Below are 21223 nucleotides of genomic sequence, written 5' to 3'. Positions count from 1 at the left end.
GGCGGAAGCGGCGGAAGCGGAAGCGGCGGGGCGGAAGAAGGCGGAAGCGGCGATGGCGGCGATGGCGGCGGGGCGGCTGCTGGAGCGGGCGCGGGCGCCGCCGCACCTGCGCTTCAACCCGTTCGTGCTGGGCGGCTACCGGCCGGCGAGCTCGGGCGCCGGCTGCCTGCGCAGCCTCTTCTACCTGCACAACGAGCTGGGCAACATCTACACGCACGGTGAGAGCCCCGCCCCCGCCCCCCCCCGGAGAGCCCCGCCCCCCCCCCCCCGCGCAGAGCCCCGCCCCCCGGCTCCCCTCCCCCCCCCCCAGCCCCGGACGCCTGGGCCCCCTCCCGTCCCCCCCCCCCCCCCCCCGCAGCCCCCATTTCCCGGCCCTACCTGCTGCCTTAAGGGCTGGGGTTTTTTTTTGGGGGGGGGGGGGGAGGGGAGGTGGCGGAAGGGGGGAGGGGAAGGATCCCGGACGCCTGGGCCCGCCCCCGCCCACTCCCCCCCCCAACACACACAACCGCCCCTGTTCCCAGATGCCTGGGGCCCCCCCCTTGTCCCCCCCTCCCCAACAAGCCCCGTTTCCCGGACGCCTGGGCCCCCCCCGTGCGCCCCCTCCCCAACAAGCCCCGTTTCCCGGACGCCTGGGCCCCCCTGTGCCCCCCCCCACCCCAACAAACCCCATTTCCCAGACTCCTGGTCCCCCCCCCCCAGTTACCGCCCTATAGAAGCGCTCGTGGACGGGGGGGGGAGGGGTGGGAGGCGGTTGGGGGAGGGGACGGCCGCCCGGACTCCTGGGCCCCCAGCCCCTTCACCCCCCAACAAGCCCCATTTCCCGGACTCCTCCCCGCCCCCCCCCCCCCCCAGTTACCGCCCTATAGAAGCGCTCATGGACGGGGGGGTGGGAGGGGGTTGGGGGAGGGGACGGCCGCCCGGACTCCTGGGCCCCCCTGTGCCCCCCCACCCCAACAAACCCCATTTCCCAGACTCCTGCCCCCCCCCCCCCAGTTACCGCCCTATAGAAGCGCTCGTGGACGGGGGGTGGGTGGGAGGGGATTGGGGGAGGGGGCGGCCCCCCCGCACTCCTGGGCCCTCGCCCCCCAACAAACCCCATTTCCCGGACGCCTGGGCCCCCCTGTGCCCCCCCCCTCCCCAACAAACCCCGTTTCCTGGACACCTGCCCCCGCCCCCCCCCCGTGGACCCGGGGGCGAGTGGGAGAGGGCTGGGGGAGGGGACAGCCGCCCGGACTCCTGGGCCCCGCAGGGGTGCCGCTGGTGGCGCTGGCGCTGCTGGTGCCGGGGGCGCTGCCGCGGGCGCCGCCGGCCGTGGCCTGGCTGGGGCTGGGCCACTACGTGGCCTGCGTGAGCCCGCCGCTGGCCAGCGTCGTCTACCACGTGTTCATGAGCCACCGGGCCGGCGCCGGGCTCTACCGGCGCCTCCTGGCCCTCGACCTGGGCGGCGTCGCCGTCGTCAACGCCCTGGGTGAGCCGGGGGGGCCGCCGTGGGGCTGCCGTGGGGCTGGGGGGGCTGAGGGACACGCGTGGGGCAGGACGGGGCCCGGCTCTACCGGCGCCTCCTGGCCCTCGACCTGGGCGGCGTCGCCGTCGTCAACGCCCTGGGTGAGCCGTGGGGCCGCCGTGGGGCTGGGGAACGCGTGTGGGGTGTGGGGGACGCGCGTGGGGCAGGCCGGGGCCCGGCTCTACCGGCGCCTCCTGGCCCTCGACCTGGGCGGCGTCGCCGTCGTCAACGCCCTGGGTGAGCCGGGGGGCCGCCGTGGGGCTGGGGAACGCGTGTGGGGTGTGGGGGACGCGCGTGGGGCAGGCCGGGGCCCGGCTCTACCGGCGCCTCCTGGCCCTCGACCTGGGCGGCGTCGCCGTCGTCAACGCCCTGGGTGAGCCGTGGGGCCGCCGTGGGGCTGGGGAACGCATGTGGGGTGTGGGGGACGCGCGTGGGGCTGGGGAACGCGTGTGGGGTGTGGGGGACGCGCGTGGGGCAGGCCGGGACCCGGCTCTACCGGCGCCTCCTGGCCCTCGACCTGGGCGGCGTCGCCGTCGTCAACGCCCTGGGTGAGCCGGGGGGCCGCCGTGGGGCTGGGGAACGCATGTGGGGTGTGGGGGACGCGTGTGGGGCAGGCCGGGGCCCGGCTCTACCGGCGCCTCCTGGCCCTCGACCTGGGCGGCGTCGCCGTCGTCAACGCCCTGGGTGAGCCGGGGGGGCCGCCGTGGGGCTGGGGCGGAGGGGGATGTGTGGGGCTGGGGGACGCACGTGGGGCAGGACAGGGCCGGGCTCTGTCGTCGTCAACGCCCTGGGTGAGTTGAGGGCCGCGTGTGGGGCTGGGAGGGGACACGTGTGGGGCTGGAGGAGACGTGTGGGGCTGAGGGGGGACGTGTGGGGCTGGGGGAGACACGTGTGGGGCTGGACAGGGCTGGGCTCTACCGGCGTTGCCATCATCAATGCCCCAGGTGAGTTGTGGGGCCACGCGTGGGGCTGGGGGGGTGCACATTGGGCTGCCGTGGGGCTGGAGGGGGACATGTGTGGGGCTTGGGGGCACGTGTGGGGCTGGACAGGGACAGGCTCTACTGACGTTGCCATCATCAATGCCCCGGGTGAGTTGTGGGGCTGCCGTGGGGCTGGGGGGACGCACGTGGGGTATGTGTGGGGCTGGGGGACACATGTGGGGCCAGGCTCTGGGGCTGGGGACACGTGTGGGGCTGGAGAACATGTATGTAGCTGAGATATGGGGCTGGGGGACACGTGTGGGGTCAGGCTCTGGGGCTGGGGGACACGTGTGGGGCCAGGCTATGGGGCTGGGGGACACATGGGAGGCCAGGCTATGGGGCTGGGGGACACATGTGCGGCCAGGCTATGGGGCTGGGGGACACGTGTGAGGTCAGGCTATGGGGCTGGAGGACATGTGGGGCTGGGGGACACATGTGTGGCCAGGCTATGGGGCTGGAGGACACATGAGGCCAGGCTATGGGGCTGGGGGACACGTGTGGGGCTGGAGGACACATGTGAGGTCAGGCTATGGGGCTGGAGGACACGTGTGGGGCTGGGGGACACATGTGCGGCCAGGCTATGGGGCTGGAGGACACGTGGGGCTGGGGGACACATGTGCGGCCAGGCTATGGGGCTGGAGGACACGTGGGGCTGGGGTACACATGTGAGGTCAGGCTATGGGGCTGGAGGACACATGTGAGGCCAGGCTATGGGGCTGGAGAACACATGTGGGGCTGGAAGACGTGTGTGTGTCTCCACCCCCACCCTGACCCCCAACTTCCTCCCCCCAACAGGCGCCGTGCCCATCATCTACTGCGCCCTGCCCTGCCAGCCGGGCCCCCGGGGGGCGGCGTTGGCCGCTTATGGGGCGCTGTGCGGCCTGGCGCTATGGGGCGCCTTGAGCGCCACGAGCCGAGCCGGACGTTTGATCTCCTTCGTTGGCCCGGCCCTCTTCCGTTGGACCGTGGTCGGGCTACGGGGCGCCGTGGGGCTGGGAGCTCGGGCGCCGTTGGCCCCCTACGCCCGCATGGAGGCGCTGGCGGTACTTGGGGGGCTGGTGAACGTGGCGCGGGTGCCCGAGCGCTGGCGTCCCGGTGCCTTCGACTACTGGGCCAACAGCCACCAGCTCATGCACCTCCTGGTGGCCCTCAGCATCTTGCACCTGCACTGGGGCGTGGCCGCCGACCTCCACTGGGCCGCCCAGCACCCCTGCCCCACGGCGTGACGGCGCCCCGAGGAAGGGGGAGGCGGGGGGGGGCCGCCGGTGACGTCCTATGGAGGTCCACCACCGCGTGCGGGTGACCGGTGACGTCCTATGGAGGTCCACCACCGCGTGCGGGTGACTGGTGACGTCCCACGGAGGTCCGCCACCATGTGTGGGCCACCGGTGACGTCCTATGGAGGTCCACCACCGCGTGTGGGCCACCGGTGATGTCCTATGGAGGTCCACCACCGCGTGCGGGTGACTGGTGACGTCCCACGGAGGTCCACCACCACGTGTGGGTGACCGGTGACGTCCCACGGAGGTCCACCACCGCGTGCGGGTGACTGGTGACGTCCCACGGAGGTCCACCACCGTGCGTGGGCCAGCAATGACGTCCCACGGAGGTCCACCACCGCGTGCGGGTGACTGGTGACGTCCCACGGAGGTCCACCACCGTGCGTGGGCCAGCAATGACGTCCCACGGAGGTCCACCACCGCGTGTGGGTGACCGGTGACATCCCACGGAGGTCCACCACTGTGCGTGGGCCAGCAATGACGTCCCACGGAGGTCCACCACCGCGTGTGGGTGACCGGTGACGTCCCACGGAGGTCCACCACCGCGTGTGAGCCACCAATGACGTCCCACAGAGGCCCACCACCGTGCGTGGGCCACCAATGACGTCCCACGGAGGTCTACCACCACGTTTGGGCCACCAATGACATCCAACAGAGGTTAACCACCATCTGTGGGTGACCAGCGACGTCCCACGGAGGTCCACCACCATGTGTGGGCCACCAACGACATCCCATGGAGGTCCACCACCATGCATGGGTGACCAGGGACATCCCACAGAGGTCCGCCAGCATCTGTGGGCCACCAACGACATCCCACAGAGGTCCGCCACCACGTGTGGGTGACCAGCGACGTCCCATGGAGGTCCACCACCACGCGTGGAGAACCACTAACGTTCCGTGGTGGTGGTGGCCCATCGAGCCATCCGTGGGCAACCAGAAACATTCGTGGAGATGCAGTGTCACCCGTGGAGATCTAGTGCCACCGTCCACGGAGATCCGGCATCACCCGTGGGCAACCAGTGCCACCATCCGCGGACGACTGGCGCTAGCCGTGGGCAACCGGAGACGTCCGTGGAGATCCACCTGCTGGTGGCCCCGGGCATCCTGCACTAGAGGGTGGCCGATGACTTCTGCTGGGCCACCCAGCACCCCCTGCCCCATGGCGTGAGGTGCCCATGGGGAGCCCCATGGAGATCCAGTGCCACCGTCCATGGGCAACCAGAGAGCCCCATGGAGATCCAGTGCCACCATCCATGGGCAACCAGAGACCCATGGAGATCCAGTGCCACCATCCAGGGACAACCACAGAGCCCCATGGAGATCCAGTGCCACCATTCATGGGCAACCAGAGACCTATGGAGATCCAGTGCCACCATCCATGGGCAACCAGAGACCTATGGAGATCCAGTGCCACTATCCCTATGGAGATCTGTGGCCACCACCCAGGGACAACCGGAAAGCCTCGTGGAGATCCAGTGCCACCATCCAGGGACAACCAGAGAGCCCCATGGAGGTCTAGTGCCACCACCCAGGGACAACTAGAGATGCCTATGGAGATCCAGTGCCACCATCCAGGGACAACCAGAGAGCCCCATGGAGGTCTAGTGCCACCACCCAGGGACAACTAGAGATGCCTATGGAGATCCAGTGCCACCATCCAGGCACAACCAGAGAGCCCTGTGGAGATCAGTGCCACCACCCAGGGACATCCAGAGATGCCTACGGAGATCCAGTGCCACCACCCCCGTGGAGATCTAGTGCCACCACCCAGGGACATCCAGAGAGCTCCATGGAGACCCAGTGCCACCACCCAGGGACAACCAGAGAGCCCCATGGAGATCCAGTGCCACCACTCCCATGGAGATCCTTGGCCAGCAGCCAGGGACAACTCATGGAGATCCAGTGCCACCATTCAGGGACATCCAGAGATGCCTATGGAGATCCAGCACCACTATCCAGGGACATCCAGAGATGCCCATGGAGATCCAGTGCCACCACCCAGGGACATCCAGAGATGCCCATGGAGATCCAGCACCATGGGGTGCCCCATGGAGATCCAGTGCCACCACCCAGGGACATCCAGAGATGCCCATGGAGATCCAGCGCCACCAACCCCATGGAGATCCAGTGCCACCACCCAGGGACATCCAGAGATGCCCATGGAGATCCAGTGCCACCATCGATGGTCATCTGATGCAGCGGACATCCAGCACCATCCCACAGACGTGTGGCACTGGCCGTGGACCTCGCGCCCCCCTCGCTGCCGCCCCATTGGCCGACCGCCCCCCTCGCTGCCGCCCCATTGGCCAACCGATGTCCCTGCGGTGCCACGGCCCAACACCGTCTCCATCCCGGTGCCAACCGACGCGTCCCCCCACCCCACTCCACCCACCCAGACCCCCCCCACCCCCTTTCCCGGTCGGTGACGCCAATAAAGCAGGGAGGCGGCGGCGCCGTGGGGCAGCGGCGCCGTGGGGCAGCCGGACCTTTTATTAGAGCGGGGAGTCGGGTTCCTCCTCGAAGGTGAGGGTGCGGCGCAGGGTGGCCAAGGAACCGGGGCTGCTCTCCGGGGACCTGCGGGACGGGCGCCGTGAGCAAGCTATGGGGTGGGGGAGAAGGTGTGGGGCGGACGTGGGTGGGGGGGGGGGGGGGCGAGGAACCCACCTCGAGCCGGAGCCGCTCTGTGGGGCGCCGGCGCGCCGTGGGGTGGAGGCAGCGCCTGGGGACGGGGCACGGCCGTGGCGGGAGAAAGATGTAGGGCTGTGGGGGAGGGGCAGAGGGTGGGTGGGTTGGTTGGGGGGTGGCTATGGGGTGCCCCACACAGCACGGCCCACCCCCCCCCACCCGCTCACCTCCCCCGCGGCGAGTCGGCCCAGGCGCCTCCTTGCCGCCCCGGGGCACTTTGCGCCCAACGCGTGGGGCCACCGTCATCGTCGTCGTCGTCCTCCTCGTCTTCGTCCCAGTCGCTGGCGGGGCTGAAGCGGGGCGACAGCGGCGAGTGGGGCGGCGTCACGGGGGCCCGCAGCCAGCGTGCCGGGCCCCATAGCGCGCCCCATAGCCACCGCAGCAGGGCCCGGATGTCCTAGCCAGGGGGGCGGGGGGGGGGGGGAACCGAGTGAGCCGTGGTGGGTACGTCATTACGGAGGGCCACCACGCTTAGGCGGTGAACGGCGACGAGGCCACCCCCACATGGCGCAGGGCGAAGAGGCGCCGTGGGGCAGGATACGGGGGCTAAGGGAGGGCTCACCTGCAGCAGCTGCCCCGCCCGCCGCAGCGCCTCGTCGGCCAATCGGGTGAAAGCTCGCCAACGCCCCGCCCGACGCATCAAAGCCGTACGCAACAAAGTCTCCACCGAAGGTCTCCGGCCAGGTTCCGGTTCCAACATGGCCACCACCAACGTCCGCAGCTCCGGCGACAACCCTGCGCCGAGGAAGAGGCCGAAGGTCAACCGCGAGGGCCCAGGAGTCCGGCGAAGAGGAAGAGGAGGAAGAAGGAGGCGTCTCCGGCGCCCGCTCACCCGCCGCCAACGCCGCCGGCAGCCGCCCGCGCCGCAGCTCCTGCCACCCGTCGCCGGCGGCCGGCAGCTCCCGCCCGGCCGCCAGCTCCAAGAGGGTGAGGCCGAGGCTGAAGACGTCGGCGGCGGGTCCTAGGTCGCCCCGCAAGGCCTCGGGCGCCAGGTACCTCGGGTCGCCCTCGGCTCCGTCGCCGACTCGCCCGCCCGGTTCCAAGAGGCAACCGAAATCGCCCAAGCGACAGCCGCCCGGCGCCAACAGCACGTTGGCCGGTTTGACGTCCAAGTGGGCCAACCGGCGGGCGTGGAGGTGACCCAGGGCCTGGAGCAGGTCCCAGAGGTAGGCGGCGGCACGCCAAGGCGCCAGGCCGCCGCGGGCCGGCCGTCGCAGCGGCCCGCCGGGGCACAGCTCGCTCTGGAGGTACAGTTGACCTTTCTCCTCCCAGGCCCTCACGAGGCCCAAGCAATGCGGGTGACGACCGACCCGTTCGTGTTTGCGAACCTCGGCCAGTTTGCGACGCCGGTCGGCGGCGCCCCGGTACGGTTCCAGAGTCCGCTTGACGGCGTACAGGCGGCCGTCTTCGCGGCTGCGCACCTGCGGAGGTGGAATGGGGTGCGGAGGTCTGCCGGAGCTCCTCCGAGGAGCTGCACCTCGCCGCGGGGCCTTCCCGACCTCCCCGAAGGAGGCAGACCTCGTGGTGGCACCTTCTAGACCTCCCTGGAGGAGCCCCAACCCCAAGGTGGCACCTTCTAGACCTCCCCGAAGGAGGTAGATCTCATGGTGGCACCTTCTAGATCTCTCCAAAGAAGGTAGATCTCATGGTGGCACCTTCTAGACCTCCTTGGAGGAACCAACCCCATGGTGGCGCCTCCTAGACCTGCTTGAAGGTGGTAGATCTCATGGTGGCACCTTCCAGACCTCCCCAAACAAGGTGGACCTCATTGTGGCACCTTCTAGACCTCCCTGGAGGAGCCCAACCCCATGGTGGCACCTCCTAGACCTCCTTGAAGGAGGTAGATCTCATGGTGGCACCTTCTAGACCTCCTTGAAGGAGCCCCAACCCCATGGTGGCGCCTTCTAGACCTCCCCGAAGGAAATAGATCTCATGGTGGCACCTTCTAGACCTCTCCAAAGAAGGTAGATCTCATGGTGGCACCTTCTAGACCTCCCTGGAGGAGCCCAACCCCAAGGTGGCACCTTCTAGACCTCCCCGAAGGAGGTAGATCTCATGGTGGCACCTTCTAGACCTCCCCAAAGGAGATAGATCTCATGGTGACACCTTCTAGATCTCCTTGGAGGAGCCCAACCCCATGGTGGCACCTTCTAGACCTCCTTGGAGGAGCCCAACCCCATGGTGGCACCTTCTAGACCTCCCCGAAGGAGGTAGATCTCATGGTGGCACCTTCTAGACCTCTCCAAAGAAGGTAGATCTCATGGTGGCACCTTCTAGACCTCCCTGGAGGAGCCCAACCCCATGGTGGCACCTCCTAGACCTCCTTGAAGGAGGTAGATCTCATGGTGGCACCTTCTAGACCTCCTTGAAGGAGCCCCAACCCCATGGTGGCACCTCCTAGACCTCCTTGAAGGAGGTAGATCTCATGGTGGCACCTTCTAGACCTCCCCAAAGTTGCTAGACCTCGTGGCGGTACTTTCTAAACCTCCCTGGAGGAGCCCAAACCCCATGACGGAACCTTCTAGACCTCCCCAGAAGAGCCCAAACCCATGGTGACATCTTCTAGACCTCCCTGAAGTTGCTGGACCCCATGGTGGCACCTTCTAGGTCTCCCTGGAGGACCCATAACCCCATGGTGGCACCTTCTAGACCTCCTTGAAGGAGCCCCAACCCCATGGTGGCACCTTCTAGGTCTCCCTGGAGGACCCATAACCCCATGGTGGCACCTTCTAGGTCTCCTTGAAGGAGCCCCAACCCCATGGTGGAACCTTCTAGACCTCCCTGGAGGACCCATAACCCCATGGTGGCACCTTCTAGGTCTCCCTGGAGGACCCATAACCCCATGGTGGCACCTTCTAAACCTCCTTGAAGGAGCCCCAACCCCATGGTGGAACCTTCTAGACCTCTCTGGAGGAGCCCAGCCCCATGGTGGCACCTTCTAGAGGTCTATACGGGGGTGCTGTCTGGCCCCATAGGGCTGCCCCACGGCGGGGGCGGGCGCTACCTTGTAGACCCTTCCCTACGGAGTGACCCCCGCAGCCGCGACCCTCCACGCAGGCCGCTATGGGGCGGAGCAGGGGGGCGGGCTGTCCCCTATGGGCGGAGCATGCTATAGGGGGGCGCCGCCCGGCCCATAGGGGCTGCCCCACGGCGGGGGCGGGGCGCTACCTTGTAGACCCTTCCCTACGGAGCGACCCCCGCAACCGTGACCCTCCACGCAGCCCACTATGGGGCGGAGCAGGGGGGCGGGCTGTCCCCTATGGGCGGAGCATGCTATAGGGGGGCGCCGTCCGGCCCCATAGGGGCTGCCCCACGGCGGGGGCGGGGCGCTACCTTGTAGACCCTTCCCTACGGAGCGACCCCGCAGCCACGACCCTCCGCGCAGCCCGCTATGGGGCGGAGCAGGGGGGCGGGCTGTCCCCTATGGGCAGAGCCCGCTATAGGGGGGCGCCGCCCGGCCCCATAGGGGCTGCCCCACGGCGGGGGCGGGGCGCTACCTTGTAGACCCTTCCCTACGGAGCGACCCCCGCAGCCGCGACCTTCCGCGCAGCCCGCTATGGGGCGGAGCAGGGGGGCGGGCTGTCCCCTATGGGCGGAGCCCGCTATAGGGGGGCGCCGCCCGGCCCCATAGGGGCTGCCCCACGGCGGGGGCGGGGCGCTACCTTGTAGACCTCGCCGTGGGAGCCGCGGCCCAGGCGCCCCAGCACCTGGAAGCACTGGCGGAAGAAGGTCTGGGGGCGCCGGGGGTCGTAGAGGCGGCTGGCGGGGGGCGGGGCCGCGGGGGCGGGGCCGGGCTCGGGCTCCGCCCCCTGCCGCCCCGCCGTCACAACAGGGGGGCGGGGCCGAAGCTGACGCTGCGGGGGCCCTGCCCCAAAGGCCTTGGGGGCGGGGCCCCGGCTGCCGCCGCTGCCGCCGGCTCCGCCCCCCTGGCGGGCCCCGCCCCCCGGGGCGGGGGGACGTGTGGGGCCGGGCCGGGAGCATCGGGGCGGGGTGGGGCTGGGGGGTGGGGGGGGAAGGATATGGGGCGGGGTTAGGGGGGCGGGGTGGCTGCCCGCCCCACGGACCGCTCCCCCTCCTGCCCCATAGACCCCCCCTCCTGCCCATAGACCCCCCTACTGCCCCATAGACCCCCCCACTGCCGCCCCATAGCAGCTCCCCAGGCCCATAACCCAGAGGCCCAGCACCCCCCCTGCCCCATAGCAGCTCCCCAGCCCCATAACCCAGAGGCCCAGCGCCCCCCCTGCCCCATAGCAGCTCCCCAGCCCCATAACTCACAGGCCCAGCACCCCCCCCGCCCCATAGCAGCTCTCCAGCCCCATAACCCAGGGCCCCAGGAGACCCTCCTGCCCCACACACCCCCCTCCTGCCCCATAGATGCCCCTCCAGCCCCACAGGACCCTCCCAGCCCCATAACCCAGGGGCCCAGGAGCCCCTCCTGCCCCACACACCCCCCTCCAGCACCACACACCCCCCTCCAGCCCCACAGACCCCCCCACCCCATAACCCAGGGGCCCAGGAGCTCCTCCTGCCCCCCAGACCCCCCCAGCCCCATAACCCAGGGGCCCAGGAGCTCCTCCTGCCCCCCAGACCCCCCCAGCCCCATAACCCAGGGGGCTCAGGAGCCCCTCCTGCCCCACACACCCCCCCTCCAGCCCCATAGACCCGCCCTCCAGCCCCACAGACCCCCCATAGCCCCATAGCCCAGAGGCCCAGGGCCTCCCCACCCCATAGCAGCCCCCAGCCCCATAACCCAGGGGCCTAGGAGCCCCTCCTGCCCCCAGCCCCCCCAGCCCCCATAACCCAGGGGCTCAGGAGCCCCTCCTGCCCCACACACCCCCCTCCAGCCCCACACACCCCCCCAGCCCATAGCCCAGAGGCCCAGGAGCCCCTCCTGCCCCATAGCAGCCCCCCAGCCCCATAACCCAGGGGCTCAGGAGACCCCTGCCCCACACACCCCCCTCCAGCCTCACAGACCCACTCCCAGCCCCATAACCCAGGGGCCCAGGAGCTCCTCCTGCCCCCCAGACCCCCAGACCCATAACCAGGGGCCCAGGAGCCCCTCCTGCCCCACATACCCCCCTCCAGCCCCACAGACCCCTCCAGCCCATAACCCAGGGGCCCAGGAGCTCCTCCTGCCCCCCAGACCCCCAGCCCCATAACCCAGGGGCCCAAGAGCCCCTCCTGCCCCACATACCCCCCTCCAGCCCCACAACACCCCTCCCAAGCCCCATAACCCCCCCTCCTGCCCACAGCCCCCCCCCACAGCCCCATAGCCCAGAGGCCCCCCCTGCCCCATAGCCCCCACCCCACACACCCCCCCAGCCCCATAACCCCCCCTCCTGCCCCACAGCCCCCCCACAGCCCCATAGCCCAGAGGCGCCCCTCCCTGCCCCATACCCCCTGCCCCACACACCCCCCCAGCCCCATAACCCCCCCTCCTGCCCCACAGCCCCCCACAGCCCAGAGGCGCCCTCCCTGCCCCATAGCCCCCGCCCACACACCGCCCCAGCCCCATAACCCCCCCTCCTGCCCCACAGCCCCCCCACAGCCCAGAGGCGCCCTTCCCTGCCCCATAGCCCCCGCCCCACACACACACCCAGCCCCATAACCCCCCTCCTGCCCCACAGCCCCCCCACAGCCCCATAGCCCAGAGGCGCCCTCCCTGCCCACACATCCCCCTCAGCCCCACACCCCCCCCAGCCCCATAACCCACCCTCCTGCCCCACAGCCCCCCACAGCCCAGAGGCGCCCTCCCTGCCCCATAGCCCCCGCCCCACACACACACCCAGCCCCATAAACCCCCCCCTCCTGTCCCCACAGCCCCCCGCACAGCCCCATAGCCCAGAGGTGCCCTCCCTGCCCCACACATCCCCCTCCAGCCCCACACCCCCCCCCCAGCCCCATAACCCCCCCCTCCTGCCCCACAGCCCCCCCACAGCCCCATAGCCCAGAGGCGCCCTCCCTGCCCCATAGCCCCCGCCCCACACACCCCCCCAGCCCCATAACCCCCCCTCCTGCCCCACAGCCCCCCCCACAGCCCAGAGGCGCCCTCCCTGCCCCATACCCCCGCCCCACACACCCCCCCAGCCCCATAACACCCCTCCTGCCCCACAGCCCCCCCCCACCCCCCAGCGCGGGCAGCAGCTACCCGGACGCGGCGGCGGCGGCGGCGGCCGCTTCCCGCCAACGGCTCCCGCCAACGGCCGCTCGCGCGCTCGCCCCGCCCCCCGCCCCGCCCCCCCCCGCGCCGGCCAATCGCCGCGCGCGGCCGCCCGCTCCGCCCCGCCCCCTCGCCCCGCCCCCCTCCCCTCCCCCCCACCCCGCGCCGGCCAATCGCCGCGCGCGGCCGCCCGCTCCGCTCCGCCCCGCCCCCTCGCCTCGCCCCGCCCCGCCCCCTCGCCTCGCCCCGCCCCCTCGCCCCGCCCCCTCGCCCCGCCCCGCCCCCTCGCCCCGCCTCCCCTCAGGCGCCCGCGCGCGGGTTTTTTTTTTTTCTCCCTCATTTTTTCCCCCCCTTTTATTTTTTGCCCGTTTTCTCTTTATTTCTTCCACTTTTTAACCCCCCACGGCGGAGGTGGGGGGGGGGGGAGGGGGAGGGGGGAAGAGGCCAGGCCGGGGCAACGACCCTCCCCTCACGCTTCCCCGCCTTCCGCACCCAAACTCGGCGCTTTTCACCCCAAAACGGCGCCTCCCCCCCCCCCCCGGGGAAAGGTTAGGGGGGGAGGGGGGGGATATGGGGGGGGCAAATGGGGGCGCCAAGGGGGGGGGGTCGGGTCCCCCGGGGGGGGGATTTTGGGGTCTCTGGGGGGGATTTTGGGGGTCCCCAGAGGTCTTTAACCCCCCCGAGATGATTTTTGGGGGTCCTCAAGGGGGGTTTCGGGGTCCCCCGGGGGGATTTTGGGGGTCCCCAGAGCTCTTTACCCCCCCTGAGATGATTTTGGGGGTCACCAAGGGGGGTTTTGGGGTCCCCCGGGCGGATTTTGGGGTCCCTAAGGGGGGGTTTGGGGTCCCCCGGGGGGGGGTTTTGGGGGTCCCCAGAGCTCTTTACCCCCCGAGATGATTTTGGGGGTCCCCCGGGGGGGGTTGGGGTCCCTGGAGGGGATTTTGGGGTCTCGGGGGGATTCTGGGGGGTCCCCAGAGGTCCTCACCCCCCCAAGATGATTTTTGGGGTCCCCATATGGATTTTGGGGGTCCCCAGAGCTCTTTAAACCCCCGAGATGATTTTTGGGGTCCCCCAGGGGATTTTGGGGGCCCCCCAGAGGAATTCTGGGGTCCCCCGGGGGAGATTTTGGGGGTCCCCATATGGCTTTGCCACCCTGAGATGATTTTTGGGGTCCCCCAGAGGTATTTTGGGGTCCCCCGGGGAGATTTTGGGGGGTCCCCATATGGCTTTGCCCACCAAGATGATTTTGGGGTCCCCCAGAGGTATTTCGGGGTCCCCCGGGGGGATTTTGGGGGTCCCCATATGGCTTTGTGCCCCCAGGTGATTTTTGGGGTCCCCCAGAGGTATTTTGGGGTCCCCCAGGGGAGATTTTGGGGGTCCCCGTATGGCTTTGCCACCCTGAAATGAGTTTTGGGGTCCCTCAGAGGTATTTTGGGATCCCCCGGGGGGATTTGGGGGGTCTCAATCTGGCTTTGGTCCCCCCGAGATGATTTTGGGGTCCCCCAGAGGTATTTTGGGGTTCCCGGGGGGGTGGGTCGAGGCTCCCTATAGATTCTTTAAGGCCCCTATACGTCCCCTATAGGGTCCCCCCAGGTTCCTCCCACCCGTTGTGTAGATTTGGGGGTTCCCGAGGGGTTTCTAAGCCCCCGCGAGGGCCCCGGTGGCGGTGGTACCGCCGGCAGCGGTTGTAGCGGTACCAGCGGGGCTCGTGCGGGCGGTGGTGGTACCACCAGCGGCGGCTGTAGCGGTGACAGCAGCACCGTCAAGGTGTAGTGAGGGCAACGAGGAGCACGAGGGTGGCGGCGGTGGTACCATCAGCGGTACCGCCAGAGGCAGTACCGTCGGCGGCGGTTGTACCGGTACCGCCGGCAACAGCAGCACCATTATAGCACAACAAGAAGGAGCAGGAAGCTGATGGTGGTAGCAGCGTTGACCGTGGTGGTACCATTGGCGGCAGTACCATCGGCGGCGGCTGTAGCGGTGGCGGCGGTGTCAAGGCCCCGTGAGGGTGAGGAGGAGCAGGAGGCCTGTGGCAGCGGTGACAGTGCAGGCAGCGGTACCGTCGGTGCCGGTACCATCGGCAGCAGTCGTACCGGTACCATCGGCAACGGTGGTGACATCGGGTCGCAGCGAGGGTGAGGAGGAGCAGCAGGCCGGCGGTAGCAGTGACGGTTGTACCACAGCCGGTACCACCGGGGGCAACACCGCCGGCAGCGGTTGTAGCAGAGCCAACAGTAGCGGCATCAAGGCCCGGCGAGGCCAGGGAGGAGCGGTGGGTTGACAGTCATAGCGGCGGTTGTACCATGGGCAGTACCACTGGCGGCAGTACCACCGACAGCGGTTGTAGCTGAGCCGACAGCAGCAGCATCAAGGCCCGGCGAGGCCGGGGAGGAGCGGTGGGTTGACAGTCATAGCGGCGGTTGTACCACCGGCGGCAGCAGTTGTAGCAGAGCCAACAGCAGCAGCATCAAGGCCCGGGGAGGCCGGGGAGGAGCGGCAGGTTGACGGCGGTAGCGGCGGTTGTACCACCGGCGGCAGCGGTTGTAGCAGAGCCAACAGCAGCAGCATCAAGGCCGGGGGAGGCCAGGGAGGAGCGGCAGGTTGACGGCGGGTAGCGGCGGTTGTACCACCAGCGGCAGCGGTTGTAGCGGAGCCGCCGGCAGCAGCGGTTGTAGCAGAGCCAACAGCAGCAGCATCAAGGCCCGGGGAGGCCGGGGAGGAGCGGCAGGTTGACAGCGGTAGCGGCGGTTGTACCGCCGGCGGCAGCGGTTGTAGCGGAACCGCCGGCGGCAGCGTCAGCGGCGGCGTCAGGGCCCGGCGAGGGCGAGCAGGAGCGTCAGGCCGGCGGCGGCGGCGGCGCGGGCGGCGGGACAGGCGGCGGCGGCGGCGGGACAGGCGGCGCCGGCGGTGACGAAGGGCAGGCCGGGGGCGCGCCGGGCCAGCCAGGCCGCGTAGGCGCTGACGCGGGTGTAGACGCCCGGGCGGTTGGGCACGGCGCAGCCCTCGCCCCAGCTCACGATGCCGGCCAGCACCCAGCGGCCGCCAGCCCGGCACACCAGCGGGCCCCCCGAGTCGCCCTATAGCAGGCGGGTGGGTCAGGGCGCGGAGGGGGCTGCGGGGCCCGGGGGGCTATGGGGTCCGGGGGCTATAGGGTCCGGGGGCTGTAGGGTCTGGGGGCTGTAGGGTCTGGGGGTTATAGGGTCCCGGGGGCTATGGGGTCTGGGGGATATAGGGTCTGGGGGCTATGGGGTCTGGGGGTTATAGGGTCCCGGGGGCTATGGGGTCTGGGGGATATAGGGTCTGGGGGTTATAGGGCCTGGGGTTATAGGGTCCCGGGGGCTATGGGGTCTAGGGGATATAGGGTCTGGGGGCTATAGGGTCTGGGGGTTATAGGGTCCTGGGGGCTATGGGGTCTGGAGGTTATAGGGTCTGGGGGCTGTAGGGTCTGGGGGCTATAGGGCCTGGGGGTTATAGGGTCCCGGGGGCTATGGGGTCTGGGGGATATAGGGTCCCGGGGGCTATGGGGTCTGGGGGATATAGGGTCTGGGGGTTATAGGGTCTGGGGGCTACAGGGTCCGGGGGCTATAGGGTCTGGGGGTTATAGGGTCTGGGGGTTATAGGGTCCCAGGGGCTATGGGGTCTGGGGGCTATAGGGTCTGGGGGTTATAGGGTCCTGGGGGCTATGGGGTCTGGGGGCTATAGGGTCTGGAGGTTATAGGGTTTGGGGGTTATAGGGTCCCGGGGGCTATGGGGTCTGGGGGATATAGGGTCCCGGGGGCTATGGGGTCTGGGGGATATAGGGTCTGGGGGTTATAGGGTCTGGGGGCTACAGGGTCCGGGGGCTATGGGGTCTGGGGTTATAGGGCCCAGGGGTGACAGGGTCCTGGGGGCTGTAGGGTCTGGGAGCTATAGGGTCCAGGGGCATATAGAGTCGGTCCCAAGGGCCATAGGGTTGGGGGGATATATAGGGTCCGGGTCGAGGGTGTAGGCTGAGGGGTCACTGGCCATAGGGGGACGGTTGAGGAGGGGGAGGGGGGCTATAGGTTCCGGGGACCTGCGAGTCAGGGGACACGTAGGGTCGGGGTTGGGGGCTATAGGATCAAGAACAGGGGCTATAGGGTCAAGGATGGGGGCTATAGGCTCAAGGACGGGGGCTATAGGGTCAAGGATGGGGGCAATGGGGTCAAGGACGGGCTATAGGGTCAAGGACGGGAGCTATAGGGTCAAGGACGGGGGCTATAGGGTCAAGGATGGGGGCAATGGGGTCAAGGACGGGGGCTATAGGGTCAAGGACAGGCCATAGGGTCAAGGACGGGGGCTATAGGGTCAAGGATGGGGGCAATGGGGTCAAGGACAGGGGCTATAGGGTCAAGGACAGGCCATAGGGTCAAGGACGGGGGCTATAGGGTCAAGGACAGGATCTATAGGGTGTCCCCCCCAACCCCAAGTCCTCTATAGGGTGTCGCCGCCCCCCCCCACCCCCACGTCCGGCCCCCCCCTCCCCGTCCTCCAGACCCCGCCGCGTCCCTCCAGGTCCCATCCCCATAGGTCGCCGCCGTCCTGTCCCCCACCCCCCTACGTGGGTGTGTCCCGCCCCACGCCCCGCCCCCCCACGGCGCCCCGCCCCCTCCCCCCCCACCTTGCAGGTGTCCTTGAGGCCCTCGGCGTAGCCGGCGCACATCATGTCGGCCTGGATGCGCCGCGGCGGCAGCCCCCGGCCCATGTCGGTGCCGTAGAGGCGCCGGCAGGTGGCCTGCGCCATGATGGGCACCTCCAGCTTCTGCAGCCGCCGCGGCGAGGGCAGGTCCTCTGCGGGCAGCCGAGGCTTGGGTCCCGCCCCCCCCCCCCCACCGGGGCCACCCGTCCGGTCCTCTCGGCCACCTGTCGGGTTCCCTCGGCCACCCGTTGGGTCTCCACCACCCTTGTTGGATCCCCTTTGGCCACCGTTGGGTCCTCTTGGCCACCGTTGGGTTTCCACCACCCTTGTTGGATCCCCTTTGGCCACCGTTGGGTCCTCTTGGCCACCGTTGGGTTTCCACCACCCTTGTTGGATCCCCTTTGGCCACCGTTGGGTCCCCTTGGCCACCCATTGGGTTCCCTCGGCCACCCGTCGGGTTCCCTCGGCCACCCGTTGGGTCTCCACCACCCTTGTTGGATTTCCTTCAGCCACCGTTGGGTCCTCTTGGCCATCGTTGGGTTTCCACCACCCTTGTTGGATCCCCTTTGGCCACCGTTGGGTCCCCTTGGCCACCGTTGGGTCCCCTTGGCCACCCGTTAGGTCCCCTTGGCCACCCGTTGGGTCTCCACCACCCTTGTTGGATCTCCTTCAGCCACCGTTGCGTCCTCTTGGCCACAGTTGGGTTTCCATCACCCCACTGGATCCCCTGTGGCCACTGTTGGGTCCCCTTGGCCACCGTTGGGTCTCCACCACCCTTGTTGGATCCCCTTTGGCCACCGTTGGGTCCTCTTGGCCACAGTTGGGTTTCCATCACCCCCACTGGATCCCCTGTGGCCACCTTTGGGTCCCCTTGGCCACCGTTGGGTCCCCTCGGCCACCCGTTGGGTTCTCTTGGCCACCGTCATGTCCCCTTGGCCACCATTGGGTCCCCTTGGCCTCCCGTTGGGTCCCCTTGGCCACCGTCGGGTCTCCACCACCCCTGTTGGATCCCCTGTGGCCACTGTTGGGTCCCCCGGCGACCCGTTGGGTTTCGTTGGCCACTGTTGTGTCCCCTTGGTCACTGTTGAGTCCCCTTGGCCACCTTTAGGTGTCCTCACCACACCTGTTGGGTCCCCTTGGCCCCGTTGAGCCCCCCCTGGCCCCCGCTGGGTCCCCTTGGCCACTGTTGGGTCCTCTTGGCCCCTGTTGAGGTCCGTTGGGTCCCGTTGACCACTATTGAGTCCCCTCGGCCACCACTGGGTCCTCATCGCACCCGTTGGGTCCCCTCGGCCCCCGTTGAGTCCCGTAGGCCCCCAAAGACCATCTTCAGCCACCCTCGGGTCCCCGCCGGGTGTCCCATCCGCCTCACCGCCTTCCTTGATGTCTCCCCAGCCGGTGGCCACGCAGCGGGTGCCGGGGGCGAAGTGGAGGTCCGCAGCGGGCAGGCAGACGGGCAGGACGGTGTCGGAGAAGGCAACGGGGTGCACGAGCTGGGCCAGGGCGATGTCACCGCTGGTGGCCTCGCCGGCGTAGGCCGGGTGGGGCAGGAGGCGGCTCAGGGGCACGGCGGCCCCGGCCCCCGGTGGCCCTGCCAGCTCCTGCACTCCCAGCAGCACTGCGTAGTCGCCCGGCTCCTGGCTCCTACGTCAAAGGTGGGGGGGGGGACACGTCACCACGGAGGGCCACCACAGCAGGGGTGGTGACGTCACCACGGAGGGCCACCACGGCGGCAGTGGGGAAAGGAAGGATGGAGGGCCGTCATGGCCGTGGTGGGGACGTCACCATGGAGGGCCACCACAGCGGTGGTGGTGATGTCACCATGGAGGGCCACCACGGCCGTGGTGGAGACGTCCCCATGGAGGGCCACCACGGTGGTGGTGGGGAACATCACCATGGAGGGCCACCATGGCCGTGGTGGAGACATCACCATGGAGGGCCACCACAGTGGTGGTGGTGATGTCACCGTGGAGGGCCACCACAGTGACAGTGGGAACCTAAGGATGAAGGGCCACCACTGTGCCGGTGAGGAACATCCCCACGGAGAGCCACCACGGCAACAGCAAGGAACGTCCCACAGAGGGCCACAATGGCGACAGTGAGGAACGTCCCCATGGAAGACCACCACCACAGCAACAGCGAGGAATGTCATCGTGGAGGCCCACCACCGTGGCGGTGAGGAACGTCACCATGGAAGACCACCACCACGGCAACAGCGAGGAACGTCCCCACAGAGGGCCACCACCATGGTACTGAGGAACATCATCATGGAGGGCCACCACAACGGTGGCGAGGAACATCCCCACGGAAGACCACCACGACAACAGTAAGGAACGTCATCATGGAGGCCCACCACCATGACAGTGAGGAACATCCCCATAGAAGACCACCACGACAACAGTAAGGAACATCATAATGGAGAGCCACCACCGTGGCAGTGAGGAGGTCATCATGGAGGGCCACCACGGCAACAATAAGGAACGTCATCACGGAGGGCCACCACCATGGCGGTGAGGAACATCCCCACGGCAGACCGCCATGACAACAATAAGGAACGTCATCATGGAGGGCCACCACCGTGGCAGTGGAGAATGTCATCATGGAGGGCCACCACGACAACAATAAGGAACGTCACCATGGAGGCCCACCACCATGACAGTGAGGAACATCCCCATAGAAGACCACCACGACAACAGTAAGGAACGTCATCACGGAGGGCCACCACCGTGGCAGTGAGGAACATCATCATGGAAGACCACCACGACAACAGTAAGGAACGTCATCATGGAGGGCCACCACTGTGGCAGTGAGGAACATCATCATGGAAGACCACCATGGCAACAGTAAGGAACGTCATCATGGAGGGCCACCATGACAACAAGAAGGAACATCATCACGGAGGCCCACCACGACAACAGTAAGGAACGTCACCATGGAGGCCCACCACCATGGCGGTGAGGAACGTCATCACGGAGGCCCACCATGACAACAGTAAGGAACGTCATCATGGAGGCCCACCACGACAACGATAAGGAACGTCATCACGGAGGCCCACCATGACAACAGTAAGGAACGTCATCACGGAGGGCCACCACGACAACGATAAGGAACGTCATCATGGGGGCCCACCACCACCACCACCACCACCATGGCGGCGGCGGCGGCCGGAGGCGGCTTTGGGGCGGGCGCGGCGGCCCCGTACTCACGCCTGGAAGCAGTGGGCGGCGGTGAGGACCCAGCGCGGGGCGACGAGCGAGGCGCCGCAGACGTGGCGGCCGCGCCGGAGCAGGCTGCCCTGCCAGGGCCACTCGCCCCGCGCCGCGTCCTCGCCGCCCACGTTGCGCGTCAGGCCCGGGCCGGGGCGCGGGCGGCCGCAGCCTGCGCGGGGGGGGGGGGGGGGACACGGGACATGGGGGGGGGACACAGGGGAGGGGGGGACATGGGGGGACACGGGGGAATGGGGAGGGGACAGGGGGACACAGGGGGATGTGGGAGGACATGGGGGGACACGTGGACATGGGGGGGACACAGGGACATGGGGACACAAGGGGATGTGGGGGGACAGGGGGGACACGGGGGGACATGGGGGGACACGGGGGGGACATGGGGACACAGGGACACGGGGGGGAAATGGGGACACGGGGGGACACGGGGCCACGGGGGGGACATGGGGACATGGGGGAGAGGTGGGGACATGGGGGGACACAGGGGGACATGGGGACACGGGGGGACACGGGGGGGACACGGGGGGGACACGGGGACACGGGGGGACATGGGGACATGGGGACACAGGGGGGACATGGGGACATGGGGGAGAGGTGGGGACATGGGGGGACACAGGGGGACATGGGGACACGGGGACACGGGGGGGACACGGGGACATGGGGACATGGGGGAGAGGTGGGGACATGGGGGGACACGGGGGGACACAGGGGGGCATGGGGACAGGGAGGACACGGG

At 68.9% G+C, this 21223-nt stretch overlaps 3 protein-coding genes across 3 annotated transcripts; 1 reads left to right on the top strand and 2 right to left on the bottom strand.

Moving 5' to 3' along the window:
• Positions 1-12: 12 nt before the first annotated feature.
• On the top strand, positions 13-6261 carry PAQR4 (progestin and adipoQ receptor family member 4). Its single transcript, XM_062600890.1, has 3 exons — positions 13-218; positions 1250-1468; positions 3280-6261. The coding sequence occupies exons 1-3, from the start codon at positions 53-55 to the stop codon at positions 3708-3710; spliced, it is 816 nt and encodes a 271-aa protein (XP_062456874.1). The 5' UTR covers positions 13-52; the 3' UTR covers positions 3711-6261.
• On the bottom strand, positions 5153-14493 carry PKMYT1 (protein kinase, membrane associated tyrosine/threonine 1). Its single transcript, XM_062600886.1, has 8 exons — positions 14434-14493; positions 14214-14348; positions 10112-10303; positions 7282-7870; positions 7012-7184; positions 6617-6846; positions 6429-6524; positions 5153-6338 (listed from the first exon to the last, which is right to left on the bottom strand). The coding sequence occupies exons 1-8, from the start codon at positions 14491-14493 to the stop codon at positions 6257-6259; spliced, it is 1557 nt and encodes a 518-aa protein (XP_062456870.1). The 3' UTR covers positions 5153-6256.
• LOC134154172 (serine protease 33-like) lies at positions 14493-20615 on the bottom strand (the record flags this gene model as incomplete). Its single annotated transcript, XM_062600885.1, has 6 exons — positions 14493-14581; positions 15503-15686; positions 17249-17418; positions 18636-18907; positions 18976-19260; positions 20470-20615. Coding segments are annotated over 6 exons (1146 nt in total), but the record flags the coding sequence as incomplete, so codon positions are not given.
• Positions 20616-21223: the final 608 nt, after the last annotated feature.

Source organism: Rhea pennata, unplaced genomic scaffold, assembly GCF_028389875.1.
Source record: "Rhea pennata isolate bPtePen1 unplaced genomic scaffold, bPtePen1.pri scaffold_145, whole genome shotgun sequence".
Taxonomy (NCBI): domain Eukaryota; kingdom Metazoa; phylum Chordata; class Aves; order Rheiformes; family Rheidae; genus Rhea; species Rhea pennata.
Note: the sequence above shows the minus strand (reverse complement) of the source record. Positions and strands in the feature narration are given on the sequence as shown.

Coding starts and splice junctions, on each gene's coding strand:
- PKMYT1 (XM_062600886.1), bottom strand. CDS start 14,493: ATGGTGCTGCTGTTGCCGGCGGTACCGGTACAACCGCCGCCGACGGTA. Junction 10,304..14,213: donor CCCCCAAATCTACACAACGG/GTGGGAGGAACC, acceptor GGGCCCCCGCAG/CGTCAGCTTCGGCCCCGCCC. Junction 6,847..7,011: donor GGGCGGGGCAGCTGCTGCAG/GTGAGCCCTCCC, acceptor CCCCCTGGCTAG/GACATCCGGGCCCTGCTGCG.
- PAQR4 (XM_062600890.1), top strand. CDS start 53: ATGGCGGCGATGGCGGCGGGGCGGCTGCTGGAGCGGGCGCGGGCGCCG. Junction 219..1,249: donor GGGCAACATCTACACGCACG/GTGAGAGCCCCG, acceptor TGGGCCCCGCAG/GGGTGCCGCTGGTGGCGCTG. Junction 1,469..3,279: donor CGCCGTCGTCAACGCCCTGG/GTGAGCCGGGGG, acceptor TCCCCCCAACAG/GCGCCGTGCCCATCATCTAC.